Source organism: Bos mutus, chromosome 19 (genome assembly GCF_027580195.1).
Source record: "Bos mutus isolate GX-2022 chromosome 19, NWIPB_WYAK_1.1, whole genome shotgun sequence".
In the NCBI taxonomy this organism is placed as follows: Eukaryota; Metazoa; Chordata; class Mammalia; order Artiodactyla; family Bovidae; genus Bos; species Bos mutus.
This window is the reverse complement of record NC_091635.1, coordinates 32,603,216-32,617,807: the sequence shown is the minus strand read 5'-3', so window position 1 is coordinate 32,617,807 and position 14,592 is coordinate 32,603,216. Positions and strand designations below refer to the sequence as shown.

The 14,592-nt window shown below is 37.9% G+C and overlaps 1 protein-coding gene across 7 annotated transcripts in view; it reads left to right on the top strand.

Moving 5' to 3' along the window:
- CDC27 (cell division cycle 27) overlaps positions 1 to 14,592 on the top strand; it is a 58,805-nt gene that overhangs the window by 4,204 nt on the left and 40,009 nt on the right. For all 7 annotated transcript variants that reach the window (XM_070390017.1, XM_070390019.1, XM_070390018.1 and 4 more), the window contains exon 2: positions 8,613 to 8,688. In XM_070390017.1, coding sequence (XP_070246118.1) covers positions 8,613 to 8,688 — 76 coding nt within the window. The remainder of the gene's footprint in view (positions 1 to 8,612; positions 8,689 to 14,592) is intronic.

Here is a 14,592-nt window from a genome sequence, read left to right as displayed (position 1 = left end):
AGTACAACTTGGCATTGGAAGACCCGAAAGGCCATTGCGGCTGGAGTAGCATAGTAATGTAAGGCCATTGTAAGGAGTTCATTTTTCATTCTAAGTGTAATGGGGAATCACTGATGAATTTTCAGCTGGAGGTTGACATACTCTGATATAGATGTTAAGATCTCTGGCTACTGTATGTGAAAGGTCAGGGAAGAAGAAGGCAAGAATAAATAGTCTTAAGATGACGGTGCAGTTCAGTTGCTCAGTCGTGTCCAACTCTTTGCGACCCCATGAACTGCAGCACACCAGGCCTCCCTGTCCATCACCAACTCCCGGAGACCACCCAAACTCATGTCCACTGAGTAGGTGATGCCATCCAACCATCTCATCTTCTGTCATCCCCTTCTGCCCTCAATCTTTCCCAGCATCAGGGTCTTTTCAAATGAGTCAGCTGTTCGCATCAGGTGGCCAAAGTATTGGAGTTTCAGCTTCAACATCAGACCCTCCAATGAAAACCCAGGGCTGATCTCCTTTAGGATGGACTGGTTGGATCTCCTTACAGTCCAAGGGACTCTCAAGAGTCTTCTCCAACACCACAGTTCAAAAGCATCAATTCTTCGGCTCTCTGCTTTCTTTATAGTCCAACTCTCACATCCATACATGACCACAGGAAAAACCATAGCCTTGACTAGACGGACCTTTGTCGGCAAAGTAATGTCTCTGCTTTTTAATGTGCTGTCTAGGTTGGTCATAACTTTCCTTCTAAGGAGTAAGCGTCTTTTAATTTCATGGCTGCAATCACCATCTGCAGTGATTTTGGAGCCCATAAAAATAAAGTCAGTCACTCTTTCCACTCTTTCCCCATCTATTTGCCATGAGGTGATGGGACCAGATGCCATGATCTTAGCTTTCTGAATGTTGAGCTTTATGCCAACTTTTTCACTCTCCTCTTTCAGTTTCATCAAGAGGCTCTTGAGTTCCTCTTCACTTTCTGCCATAAGGGTAGTGTCATCTGCGTATCTGAGGTTATTGATATTTCTCCCGTCAATCTTGATTCCAGCTTGTGCTTCCTCCAGCCCAGAGTTTCTCATGATATACTCTGCATATAAGTTAAATAAGCAGGGTGACAATATACAGCTTTGATGTACTCCTTTTCCTATTTGGAACCAGTCTGTTGTTCCGTGTCCAGTTCTAACTGTTGCTTCCTGACCTACATACAGGTTTTTCAAGAGGCAGGTCAGGTGTTCAGGTATTCCCATCTCTTTCAGAATTTTCCACAGTTTATTGTGATCCACACAGTCAAAGGCTTTGGCATAGTCAGTAAAGCAGAAATAGATGTTTTTCTGGAACTCTCTTGCTTTTTCGATGACCCAGCAGATGTTGGCAATTTGATCTCTGGTTCCTCTGCCTTTTTTAAAACCAGCTTGAACATCAGGAAGTTCACGGTTCACGTATTGCTGAAGCCTGGCTTGGAGAATTTTGAGCATTACTTTACTAGCGTGTGAGATGAGTGCAATTGTGCGGTAGTTTGAACATTTTTGGCATATCCTTTCTTTGGGATTGGTAACCTATACTAAAGTGGTAGCAGTGGAATAGGAAAGAGGTAGATGAGTTCAAGAGATATTTGGAGGTAGAATCAATGCGTCATGGAAATTGATCATTTGTGAGGGAATGAAGGACAGCTGCCTAGGTTTCATTTTGGGGGTAATGTTTAATAAATGGAGAATTCTTTGCAGGGAAAACAAATTTGAAGGAGGACCATTAAGATACTTGTGAAACCAACCAGTAGAAATGTAGATATATAACTTCTCATCTTTTGAGGGGTCCAGTCTTTTTGGGAAGATAAATATGCTTAACGGGAGGAACTGATACAAGTCAGTATGTACATGTTTGCACAGATAATAGTAAATTCAGTACAGAGAGATCCTTGTGGACTGGAAAGATGGAAAAGGTTTCTGGAAGGAGTAGAACTTAGAGCTTTAGAAAGTCAAAAGGGTTTGAGTTGGTAGAGGAGAATATGCTTGGCACAGAATGGCATGAACAAAAGCCCAAAGTTGAAAATGGTGCTCAGAAACAAGAAAACAATAAAAATTATAGCCTTGTCTAGAATGGGAATTGAGAACAGAAAAGATAAGGTTTTGCTAGTCAGGTAGAATCAGGTTACAAGGGGACTTAACATCCAGGCTGAGGAGTTTAGATTTAATTTGTTGGTAAAATAGCCATTATAAGTTTTTGAATAGAAAAATTATAATGAAAGCACTGCTGGGGAAAAAATTAATCTGGTGCTATTGGGAAGGTGGCACAAGGCAAGACTTAGGGAGAATACAGGCTAGTAAGTCACACAGTAGTGGACATCAGGGTTTATCAGTCTTGGCACTATTGATGTTTTCAGCAAGCTAATTTTCTGTTGTGGGGATATTGTCCTGTGTTTTGTAGTGTCCTTGCCGTCTACCTGCTATATGCCCACTCCATTTGTGACAAACAAAATGCCCCCTAGACATTACTACATGTCCTTTGTGGGACAAAATTGCCCAAACTGAGAACTATTGATGTAGACCTGAAGTAAATTAGCGTTCAAGAAATTACACTCTAATGTATAGTAGGAAAATTCCAAAGTGATTTTTTTTCTTCATACCTTCTTATGTTGTCCATTTTTTTTTAATGGTCTAAAAGAAGACACCTATTTTCTTTTTTGAAAAAAAAACAAGAATGACACAATCTAGGTGGTCATATTTAAGTCTGAGTTAGTTGTACAATTTACAGAGGTTTGTTTATATTTAAAATAATATTTCATATTTAAGAAGAGCAACAAGGAGAAGGAACTTTGCCATTTAATTTCTGTGGTGTTGATTTAATTATCTTTAAAAGTCAGTGTGGCCTAGAACTGACTCGTTAGTTTAATCAGCAAAATTTCTCTTTTAACCTTATTTGGGGGCTCAGTGATGGTGCTCAGTTTGGCTTCATAACCTTTAGCAGCATTTCTTCCATCTGGCTTTAATTTGTAGAACACCTGAAGTGATGCACTGAGTGTTATTCTTTTAGGGGCAGGTTTACACCAGCAGTTGAGCAAGGGAAGGGATGAATGGGGCAGGGGGCAGGGGCGGGGCCCAGCGGATAGTCGCTAATCTTAGCCCTGCCTGTCATCAGCTACCAATTTGTCATGCTTTAGAGAATAGTTCATTCCCCACTCCATTCCCCCAGAAGATACATACTGTCACTCACATGCTTGAGCAGAGTGTAATGGGAGCTATATGTGTCAAGTTTCACTTCCAGGATGTGTGCGAGTTTTTACTGGCTGCCTTCATGATCACTTTCTGACCCCCTTAAGAATTGGTGATAAAGGAATGATTTTATTCTGAGCAAAACTTGATTTTAAATCAGAAATGGATAGTACTCTTAAATATGATACTTCTACTTCTTTACTTTTGAAAAGAAAGAAACTCAAAAATTCTAGGGCTTTTTGGCCATAGTATTTACGTGCCAGATTTTCCTGGTAAGCAGTAGCAATGACGATGACAGAGCTGGTGAATCAATCATTGGGTCTTTTGTGAATTGTGTGTTACAAAATCAACAATTGTGGCATATATGGGAGGCATTATATAATACAAACTATCAATTATACCTGTAGAATTTGTTAATCTTAAGAGCTGGAAAAGGTTTTTAGGTACGTAATGTGTGCCAGTCAATATACTAGAAGCACCATATCATTTCATTTAATCTACACAAGTCCAAAAATAGAGTTCCACTTTTCAGATGAGAAAATTGAGGCTGAGAAAAGTTAAATAATTCCCCAAAGTCTCACTGCTGAAGTCCTGGAATACAAGTTTGAACACAGGTCTCCAACATCAAATTGTGGATCTGTTCTTTCTACTCTCGGTGTTCTTTCAGTAGGTTCTTAGGAAATCCCCATATTTTATAAAGGAGTACTTAGGTGGCAATTATTTGTGTTAGAAACAGAGTTCTATGTACCACAGAGTTTGTTTCAAGATTTCCAGAGATCCTCAACTATTGGATGTATAATAATATAGAGAAATTTAAGACTAACGTGTAAAATGCTAGCAATGGGAGGACAGCAAAAAGTCAAAGATCATTTGTTTATTCATTCATTGTACATTAGTTAAGCACCTACTTAAAAAGTATATACTTTTGGGAGTATCCAGTGAGCAAAACCAGATGTAGTCCCTACCTTTCTAGAGTTTATATTATAGTGAGGAAGATGTTACTCATATAATCTCTTGAATATGTGTAAAATCACAACAGTGAGAAATACTGCAAAGGAAAGGTACTTGGTGTTATCAGAGTGTATAAGAATGCCTAAGCTCATCTGGGTATCCTATAAAAAACCTTCCCTGGAAAAGAAGGAAGTCCAAAGGATGACTAGAATTAACATAGATTGAAGGAAAGGAGGGAGTATGCCAGGCAAAATGGACTGTGTATAAAGGACCTGTGGCAGAAGGATAACGTGGCAGATTTGAGGAGCTGAAAGAAGGTCATCGTGCTAACAGGGACAGCATGAGAAAACATGATACAAGATGAACGAAGAGGTAGGTACAGACTGTAGCACGCTGCCAGTTCTGTGGCTTGCCTTTTATTGCCAAGGACAGTCAGAAGCCACTGAAGGATTTTAAGTAAAGATCAGATCTGACTTGTGAAAAACTCATAGGAAGAGAAAATGAATCATAGGGTAGAAAAGAATTCAGAGGGGCTAAATAAGACACTGTTAAAGACACTTTTTCCACAGGGAAAAAGTGGTCTGACTTTAAAAGTAAATGTTTATTGAGTTTCTTCCTTTCACTATTATTACAGTTTCCTAATTTAAATGAGTATATTTGAAAGATACCTATAGGCATAGTTCCAGAACCCTAGGTCATCTGTGGTCTGGTAAAACACCAAAAGGCCAGATTAGTTCTTTAGGGGGTTTAGAATTTAACCAGGCATTGTGCTAAGCTTATCTCAGAGGTAAGTGTTTTTATCCTTATTTTACAGGCGATTAAAGCTAAAGCTCAGAGAATTGACTTAGTCGTCTAGATTAATGTCAGAGGAATCTTTTTTATCTGCCTTAGATTGAGGTGTGGGGATCATATTAAGCATTCAATAAATAATTGAGTCAAATTAAATTTAAATATGTTTTTAACTGTTGTTTTTTGAATACCTTTTAACTACCTTTGGTGTGTTGTAGTATAGAGGAAAAGTAAATTAGATAGCAGTGATTCTGTAGTACGTTTAAAACCTATTCTTATTATGTTCACTCCTTGCTAATGCCACATATTTTTGTTCTAAGGCTCAGCTACCCAACTGTTTGATAAAAAAAAAAGCATGATGATAGTGACCAGATACTTGCCTATAGAATAATACCTGACTTATTCATAATTTCTCATTGTCAGTAGAGACCTGAAAAAAATTCAAAATGTTAAGCCTTTGTGCAGCCCACCCAAAGAAGTTGATTTTCTCAAATTGGTTAAATATTAATTTTTTACTGCAATCAGGATCATATAGCAAGGTAAATGATCAATAAATGTTCACCAAATGGATGAATACTTTGTTTCAAAAAGTGGTAGGCATATTGAATAAGATAAGGAAAACGATCTAAGTAGTATGGAAACACGATCTCAGTTCAGTCGCATCGGACTCTTTGAGACCCCATCTACTGCAGCACACCAGGCCTCCCTGTCTATCACCAACTCCTGGAGTTTGTTCAAACTCATGTCCATTGAGTCGGTGATGCCATCCAACCATCTCATCCTCTGTCTTCCCCTTCTCCTCCTGCCTTCAATCTTTCCCAGCTTCAGGGTCTTTTCAAATGAGTCAGTTCTTCGCATCAGGTGGCCAAAGTGTTGGAGTTTCAGCTTCAGCATTAGTCCTCTTAATGAATATTCAGGACTGATTTCCTTTAGGATGGACTGGTTGGATCTCCTTGCAGTCCAAAGGACTCTCAAGAGTCTTCTCCAACACCACAGTTCAAAGGCACCAATTCTTTGGCGCTCAGCTTGAAAAACCATAGCTTTGACTAGATGGACCTTTGTTGGCAAAGTAATGTCTCTGCTTTTTAGTATACTCTCTAGGTTGGTCATAACTTTTCTTCCAAAGAGCAAGCATCTTTTAATTTCATGGCTGCAGTCACCATCTGCAGTGATTTTGGAGCCCCCCAAAATAAAGTCTGTCACTGTTTCCATTGTTTCCCCATCTATTTGCCATGAAGTGATGGGACCAGATGCCATGATCTTAGTTTTTTGAATGTTGAGTTTTAAGCCAACTTTTTCACTCTCCTCTTTCACTTTCATCAAGAGGCTTTTTAGTTCTTTGCTTTCTGCCATAAGGATGGTGTCATCTGCATATCTGAGGTTATTGATATTTCTCCTGGCAATCTTGATTCCAGCTTGTGCTTCATCCAGCCCAGCGTTTCTCATGATGTACTCTACATATAACGTGATCTAGGCTACTATTAACCGGAAAAATCTGGTTATCTTTCAGGTATTTATAGGTCACACCACTAAAATATTATTACCCCCAAATCTGATGTATTCTAACTGCTAAGTTGGACTGACCTGTATCTGCTTACCAGATTCTTGATTCCTTTATAACGTTTTACTTACCTGTATCAAGGAAGAAACCACTAGATGTTACTTTGTATTATTTTATATTGCCAACAATGATTTAATCATGTTAGTAAATTTAATTATAGTAGGAATATTTTATATTTTACCTCCATATTGGGTTACTAAAAGTTTGTAGGTCAGTAAGTGGAAATTAGATTCAGAGTTTTAAAACACTTATTCAACAAGCATTTATTGAGCATTCACTATGTTTAAAGACAATTATCTAGGATAATTAGGGAAATAACCACTTAAGTAGGATAACCAGGGAATTATAGAGAAAAAGAGAATCTGACTTTTACCCACAGAAGTTGCAGCCTAGTTTATCAAACAATATATATGACTAAATCTAATAAACAGCTTGATATATTTTTTTGAAGTAGAGACAGAATTTTCTGGGACCTCATAGGATGGAGTCATTAATATTGCATGGGATAGATCAGTGAAAGGAAGATACCATGTAAGCTGAATTTTGAAGAAGACATATTTCACGAGGTAGAAGTTAAAGGACAGCCCAAACAGTACTTTGAAATGTGAAAGTACAGCTGATGTTTAGGCACTGATGGAGGCCTTTTCTGGTTCTAGACCATAGGCAGCTTTGGTGAGAGATGAGCAACAGCTGAAAAGGGATAATGAAGGCCCAAAGGAATTTGAATGGTTTACTAAGGAGTTTGTACTTTATTCTGTAGCTGTTTATTGTGTAAACTTTGTGGGACCATCCAGGAGGAATCATTAGGAAGTTTTGATCAGGGATGAAGACATGAAAATGATGATGGCAGCATCTGAAATTTATTGACTAGTTATTAGGTATATGCAAGGAACCAGTGTGTACTTTATTGGAGTCTTTATGTTTTAAATGAAGAAACTAAGACTTAAGAAACATTGTTACCTGCCCAAGACACAGAACTAGTAAGTCATGGAACATGAATTTGAGCTCCTGTCCAAACTCAGGATTTCTGGGATAGGATGGATTACATTACAGCCTACAGGCAGGAAGACCACTTAGGGAACTACAAGTTTAGAGAAAAGATTCAGTTACAGACTGGGACTAGAAAAAAGGGGGATGAGACCCTAGGTACTTTTCTTTAGGTACAGTTCAGTTCAGTTCAGTCACTCAGTCGTGTCAGACTCTTTGCGACCCCATGAATCGCAGCACACCAGGCCTCCCTGTCCATCACGAACCCCCGGAGCTCACTCAGACTCACGTCCATCGAATCAGTGATGCCATCCAGCCATCTCATCCTCTGTCGTCCTCTTCTCCTCCTGCCCCAATCCCTCCCAGCAGCAGGGTCTTTTCCAATGAGTCAACTCTTCGCATGAGGTAGCCAAAGTACAGTTCTGTAAATGATGGTTAAATTCACTAACCAAACTAAAAGATTTAAAATCTTTTAAATCCATGATGAACCTAAATTGAATTACCAGTGCAATAGTTATTTCATATATACTTAGCCAACATATATGACCTTGTATGAGCTTCCAAGATGGCACCAGTGGTAAAGAATCTGCCTGCCAATGAAGAAGATGTAAGGGGTGCGGGTTCAATCCCTGGATCCGGAAGATCTTCTGGAGGAAGGCATGGCACTCCAGAAGTATTCTTTCCTGAAGAATCTCATGGACAGAGGAGCCTGGCAAGCTATGGTCCATAGAGTTGCACAGTGAGACATGGCTGAAGCAACTTAGCATGCACACAGAGGCCTCCAGTTTAGAAAGCTTTATGAAGTTGATATTATTAAAGCTGGGTCTACAAGGATGTACAATTTATAAGAGTAGGTAGATGAAGGAGCCCACGCTCCTCAGGGAAGGAAAAGGAAATACAAAGACACAGAGGTCTAAAAGTTCATGGAGAATTAAGTGAGTAAATTCAAATGTTAGGAGCCATACTGTAAAGAGCCTCATCTAATAGGTTACGGAGTTTACACTGTGGATATTGAGGTTTTATTACTTAAATTAGATGTGTTGATTTGAGTATTATATGCAAGGCTCTGTGCTAAGAGTTACTGTGAAACTGTATATTTATGTTTTTTTTCCCTCTATTTACAGGCTGCTATATGGCAAGCACTAAACCACTATGCTTACAGAGATGCAGTTTTCCTAGCAGAGCGACTGTATGCAGAAGGTTTGTAATCTCTTCCTTTCCAAGAACCATAAAAGAATAAAATACATGGAATTTCGTCACTTCTTAGGACTGTAACAAGATTCTGTGTATCACTTTTTTTTTTTTTCGGCTCTGCCTCAAGGCATGTGGGATCTTAGTTCCCCAACCAGGGATGGAACCGTGCCCCCTGCATTGAAAGCACAGAGTTTTAACCACTGGACCACCAGGAAAGTCCCATGGGTATTACTCTTGTTTTATCTTTATGATTGACACTAGTTCATAAAAATTTTTTCCCAGTATCTGTGTAGCTTTTTATATGCTACTTTTAGTAACTATGTAGACTTGCTTTGGATTTTGCCCTGTGGTTTACTTAATCATGTTCCAGTCTTTAGGTATTTTTTTCTTTTTTTTTTTAGAGTCTATATTCTGTGGTTTAGAGCATGGATTTTGAGCCTTCAGCCTTAGTACAAACCCTAACCCTTAAACATTCTGTAGTATACCTTGGGCAAGCTATTTAACGTTTGAGTATTTCAGATTTCTCATCTGTAAAATAAAGGTAATTATTGTCTCTTGGAATTGAAAAATGAAATAATATATTTAAAGCACTTGGCATGGCCTTCTGGCACTGTAATAAATTCAACATCAGCTGGTATTAGTGGGGTTTTTTGTGTGTCACTGATTATTATAATCTTCATAAGATGCTTCCCAGGTGGTACTAGTAGTAAAGAACCTCCCTGCCTACGCAGGAGACATAAGAGATGTGGATCTGATCCCTGGGTCAGGAAGATCCCCTGGAGGAAGAAACGGCAGCCCACTCCAGTACTCTTGCCTGAAGAATCCCATGGACAGTGGAGCCTGGCAGGCTACAGTCCATGGGTCTCAAAGAGTCAGGCACGACTGAAGTGACTTAGCACATTAGCAAAAATGCTAAGATAATTATGTACAGCTTTGTCATTTTCCTTGTGTTATGTACTCTAGGATAGAATTTACAAGTCAAAGTAGGTGGTGGTTGTCATTTAGTCGCTAAGTTGTGTCCGACTCTTTTTGCGACTCCATAGACTGTATAGCCTGTCGGGCTCCTCTGTCCATGGGATTTCCAGGCAAGAATACTGGAGTGGGTTACCATTTCCTTCTCCAGGGGATATTCCTGACCCAGGGATCGAACCCATGTCTCCTGCATTGGCAAGTGGATTCTTTACCCACTGAGGCAGAAGGAAAGCCCTATACAAGTCAAAATGCGCGAGCAGTTCTACGTCAAATTACTTTTGCCTGGTTGATAACCCAGCAGAGAGACTTGTGATAATCACTATGTCAACAATAGTATAAGACTTCCTTCATGGCCCTATCAGTATCAGACTTACTGTTATAATGTGTTTTTGCTTACTAGAAAATTGTGAAGTATTTTGTCTTCCTTTTTATAATTCTGAAGGATGCTGGGTATTTTCTCAAGTGTTAGTTTTACATTTATTCCTGTTTCTGTGAACTCTATCTTTGTTTATTGCATATTTGCCCCAGATTGTTTGCTTTTTAATCTTAATTCTGTTGATTTTTATAATCTAATCTTTTAAATTTTATTTAGTAGCTTTATCATTTAAACTTTCTCCTGTTGCTCCAGTAGCTGGAAGAATTGTCATTTTCTATAACTCAAGAAATATATAGTTCCTGGTAATTTAAAAAGTTTTTAAAAATGTATCATAGTGTTATTACTTAATTTAGTCAGTGTTATTTATTAAATGCTTTTTTCCCTCCCACGTGGTATTTTATGTGGTTTTGTGTTAAATTTTTTTTTAAACATTGTACTCTGTTCCCAGAACCTCTCCTCTCTTTCATCAGTTGATTTTCTATTTTTAACTCAATATCATACTATTTTATTATTAACACTTTATTATATGTCTTTTAACATCTAATAAGGCCTGTCTCCATCATTTTTTCCCCCGTTTCATTCTTTGGTAGGAATACCCTTTTTTTAATTCTTTCATTTTATGTGTGTATTTTATTAATGTTTTGAAATTTCACAAATATTTTGGTCAGTGCTCTCCTGAAACCATATAAGTCTATGAGTTAATTTAGGAAGTATTATTATCTTACTATACTATAACTGTCTTATCTAGAAACAGTGCTGCCTTCTTACTCCAGTGTTTAAATCAGTTTTCCCACTTATTGAATAACCTCCCATTGGATTACTTACCAAAAGTTTTTTTATGATTGTAGGTAAGTTTTATTTTTGTGTGTCTGCAGGAACTAGTAATGGAACCTTTCTGCTCAGGTATATGATTTTACTCTAAAAAAGTGCTTCGTAACTGAACTGCAGGCATAGAAGGTAGATATTAGGGGTTTGCTAGACATGTGTCAATGGAGAAGGCAATGGCACCCCGCTCCAGTACTCTTGCCTTGAAAATCCCATGGACGGAGGAGTCTGGAAGGCTGCAGTCCATGGGGTCGCTGAGGGTCGGACATGACTGAGTGACTTCACTTTCACTTTTCACTTTCATGCATTGGAGAAGGAAATGGCAACCCACTCCAGTGTTCTTGCCTGGAGAATCCCAGGGACAGGGGAGCCTGGTGGGCTGCCATCTATGGGGTCACACAGAGTCGGACACAACTGAAGTGACTTAGCAGCTTAGCAGCAGCAGACATGTGTCAAAAAAGGACAAGGGATAAGAACATTAAAGAATATAGACAAGATGTGGACCAGGAAATGTAAACTACAGAGGAAAGTTAACTCAGGGATTGATAAATAAGAGGATTTAGGAGAGGTACTGGAAATCCAGATGAAGTCGAATTGGTAGATGTATGGAAATAACATAGGAGAGGAAGACTATGAATGAGGTGCAGAATTCTTTTATTAATGAAGCAGAATGTCTTGAATTTAGTAACCAAGAGTTAAAAGGGGAAGATATGCATCTCACCAGCAAGGAATTTCACAAAAGAGCAAAGGATGCTACTTGGAAATAAACAGCTGGGAGAAGCAAGGAGGAAGCCACGCTGGCCCTGGGGCCGGAGGGACTAGCATCCCTTTGAGAGAGCTGTCAGGTCCTCGGGAAGGAGAGGCATTCTTGAGGAAAGTTGGGAAGGTCTATGGAGCAGAAGTCTTAGGTCCAAATGAAAAGATTAAGAAAAGTGAGAGCCTTACAAAGAAGGTGATATGACAGATTGCCCAACTCTGCAAATAAAAGCAAGGTTTATTGTGGACAATCTACTTACATATATTTTCAGTGATACCTAAGCAGCCCTCATGTTTTCCTGACTTATACTTTTTCTTTTTTAGTTTGTTAACATTAAGCAGTTTCTAGTTAGTTTCCAAAAGTTTGCAGATTAGTGGTTTCAAATTTAGATGATCGGATTTTCCCATAGAGTTGAGGCAGGATTCCAGATTAATCCACATAAAACTGTTTAATCCACTTTCTGTCTGTTTCTAATAAAGTGCTTAACTCTTGGAAAGTTGCTCATTGTTAGTTTCTCTCAATATGAAACCTAACTACTCTTGACTGTATTTCTTTGAAGTGCAATGGAAGTGCAATGGGAGCAGATACTATTCCAGCTCAATAATAATCACAGTACCTTCTAGTATTTATGGATTTCTTACTGTGTACTAGGTACTCTGAGTACTTAATACTTATTCTTTATTTAGTCTTCAACAGCTCCATAAAATAGACATTGCTATTACCATTTTAGAAATGAAGAAACTAAGACCATTGTTCACCAGGTTTTACCTGTCTTAATGATTAATGGGCCAGGTGTAGAAATTGCATTGAGTACAGCGCTTTCTGTAAATTTGGCTTAGCTGAAGAGAGCTTAATCAGAGTAAAAGATTCAGCATCTGATTCTCTTCTCTGTCTTAGCCATTATAGTGAGAGCCCAAATTCACAGAAATATGTGACTGCAAATGGCAACATTAAAAAAAATTATTTCTAGTTATGTTAAGGTAATCATTGAAGGAAGTTGTCCAAATACTACTAAAAATATGGCATATTGTATCATTTTTAGGCCATTACTAGTGGAAAATTTTATAAATATATCTTGTCGCTAGAAATTCAAGTCACTTTGTCATATGGGGGGACAAAAAGGATATCTGGCCCATTGGCCTATTCTTTTACTGTCATAGTTAAATTATTACTGATGAAAAAGATGATGCTATTTTAAAAAAATATTCTTTTATTTTTATTTATTTATTGGCCATGCCATGCCACTTGCAGGATCTCAGTTCCGTAACCAGGGATTGAACCCTAGACCACATTCGGGGATTGAAAGCCCAGAATCCTAACCACTAGGCACCAGGGAACTCCTAATGCTGTTTTTTAAAATCATTATAGTTTTCATTTTCATTATGTGTTAGTGAACTAAGACTCTGGTCTTCCCAATGATCTTTTTAAAGCCAAGGCTCAGCTATTTCATTGCATCAATCAGATGTTTCACATAATTATCACATATATCAAACTCAATTCATGCAAAACTGGATTCATAATGTTCCCACCCTATTCTAAAACACCACTGTGTCTCAGTAAAAAAGCCTTCTTATTAATTTTCCTGTGTTTAGTCTTTCCTGCTGCTTTGATTTCCCCCCTCCCAAATCAACCCCATTCTCTTTACCTTGTAAAATCCTTTAGAGATGTATAATAGCTATAAAAATTTATCCCTAAATCTTTACACAGTTTGCATAGTCCTATATGATCTGGCCATCTGCTTTCTCCTTATGTATTGCCATTTCCTTTTAAAATTTCCACCAGCCTTCTTACCTGTGGTGTATTTACAACAATCATGTTTTCAAAGTATTTAAAAATATTAACCCCCATTATCTATAAGTATAAAACCAGTTAGTACTGAAATTTAGGGTGTGAACACACATGAGGAAAATAAAAATTCAGAATAGTATTAAAATACTGAAGTTGTATATATAGATGAAGTGTTCAACAACAGAAATGACTCTGAAAAGGGTAGAATGAATCTTGCATCATATGTAAAGTATAGCACCCAGGCATTTGAAATCAGTCAGCAAAAAAGTGATAAGATAGAATCACTTGAGTTTGTGGCTGAACATTACGTATGTATACCCCATGTAAATATCAGATGACTAGTCAGGTATTGTAAATTTAGAAGGTCAATAATAATAATTTAATAATAGCACATACAACTCTTACTATATATCAGGCACTATCCAAAGTTCTTACATATTAACTCATTTAATTCTAACAGCACTAAGTACTTAGAGGTAGGTATCACTGTGTCCTTATTTTACAGATGAAAAAACTGAGGATGGGAGAAGTTAACTTGCCCTGAGTCACATAGCTAATAAGTGATAGTATGGAAATCCAAACTAAAGAAGCAGTTTGGCTCTAGTATCATTATTCTAATCCATGTGCTGTACTGTCTGTAGGTGATGTGAGAACTTGAAAGATAATCAAGATGAAATGTGTATCACAAATCATAAATGATTCCATAGGTGTTATGCTCTTTGAATACTTAAAACTTAAGTGTTTGTGATAGGGCAGCAAGCACAGTACTCTAACTTCTAAGGAGTTCTCTGTGGTATTTAGAGTTTATCAAGGCTAGATAAAGAGCACTCACCTCAACAAACATTTAAGTCTTACCACCACCGGTCCATTTTGTAAAAGGCTACATATAAATCAACATGAAGAAGAGGTGTCTACCTGGTTTAAAAGCACTGAGAAGCTAATTCATTTTCCCATTTGATGGCAGTGTGTCTGAAGGATGCAAGCTTAAGCTCCTCTTAATTATTTTGAGCTTATATTAAATGACCTACCCTATATTTGAAGCCCAACCTGTTTGTAAGAAGAGGAGTTTCAGTATTGTTCTGTAACTCATCTTTTTCACCTAACAATGCATTCTGAAAAAATTAAGGGTTTTTTTTGGACAACTGTGTTTAGTCATATGGATGTGCCTTGATTTAACTCATACATGATTGAT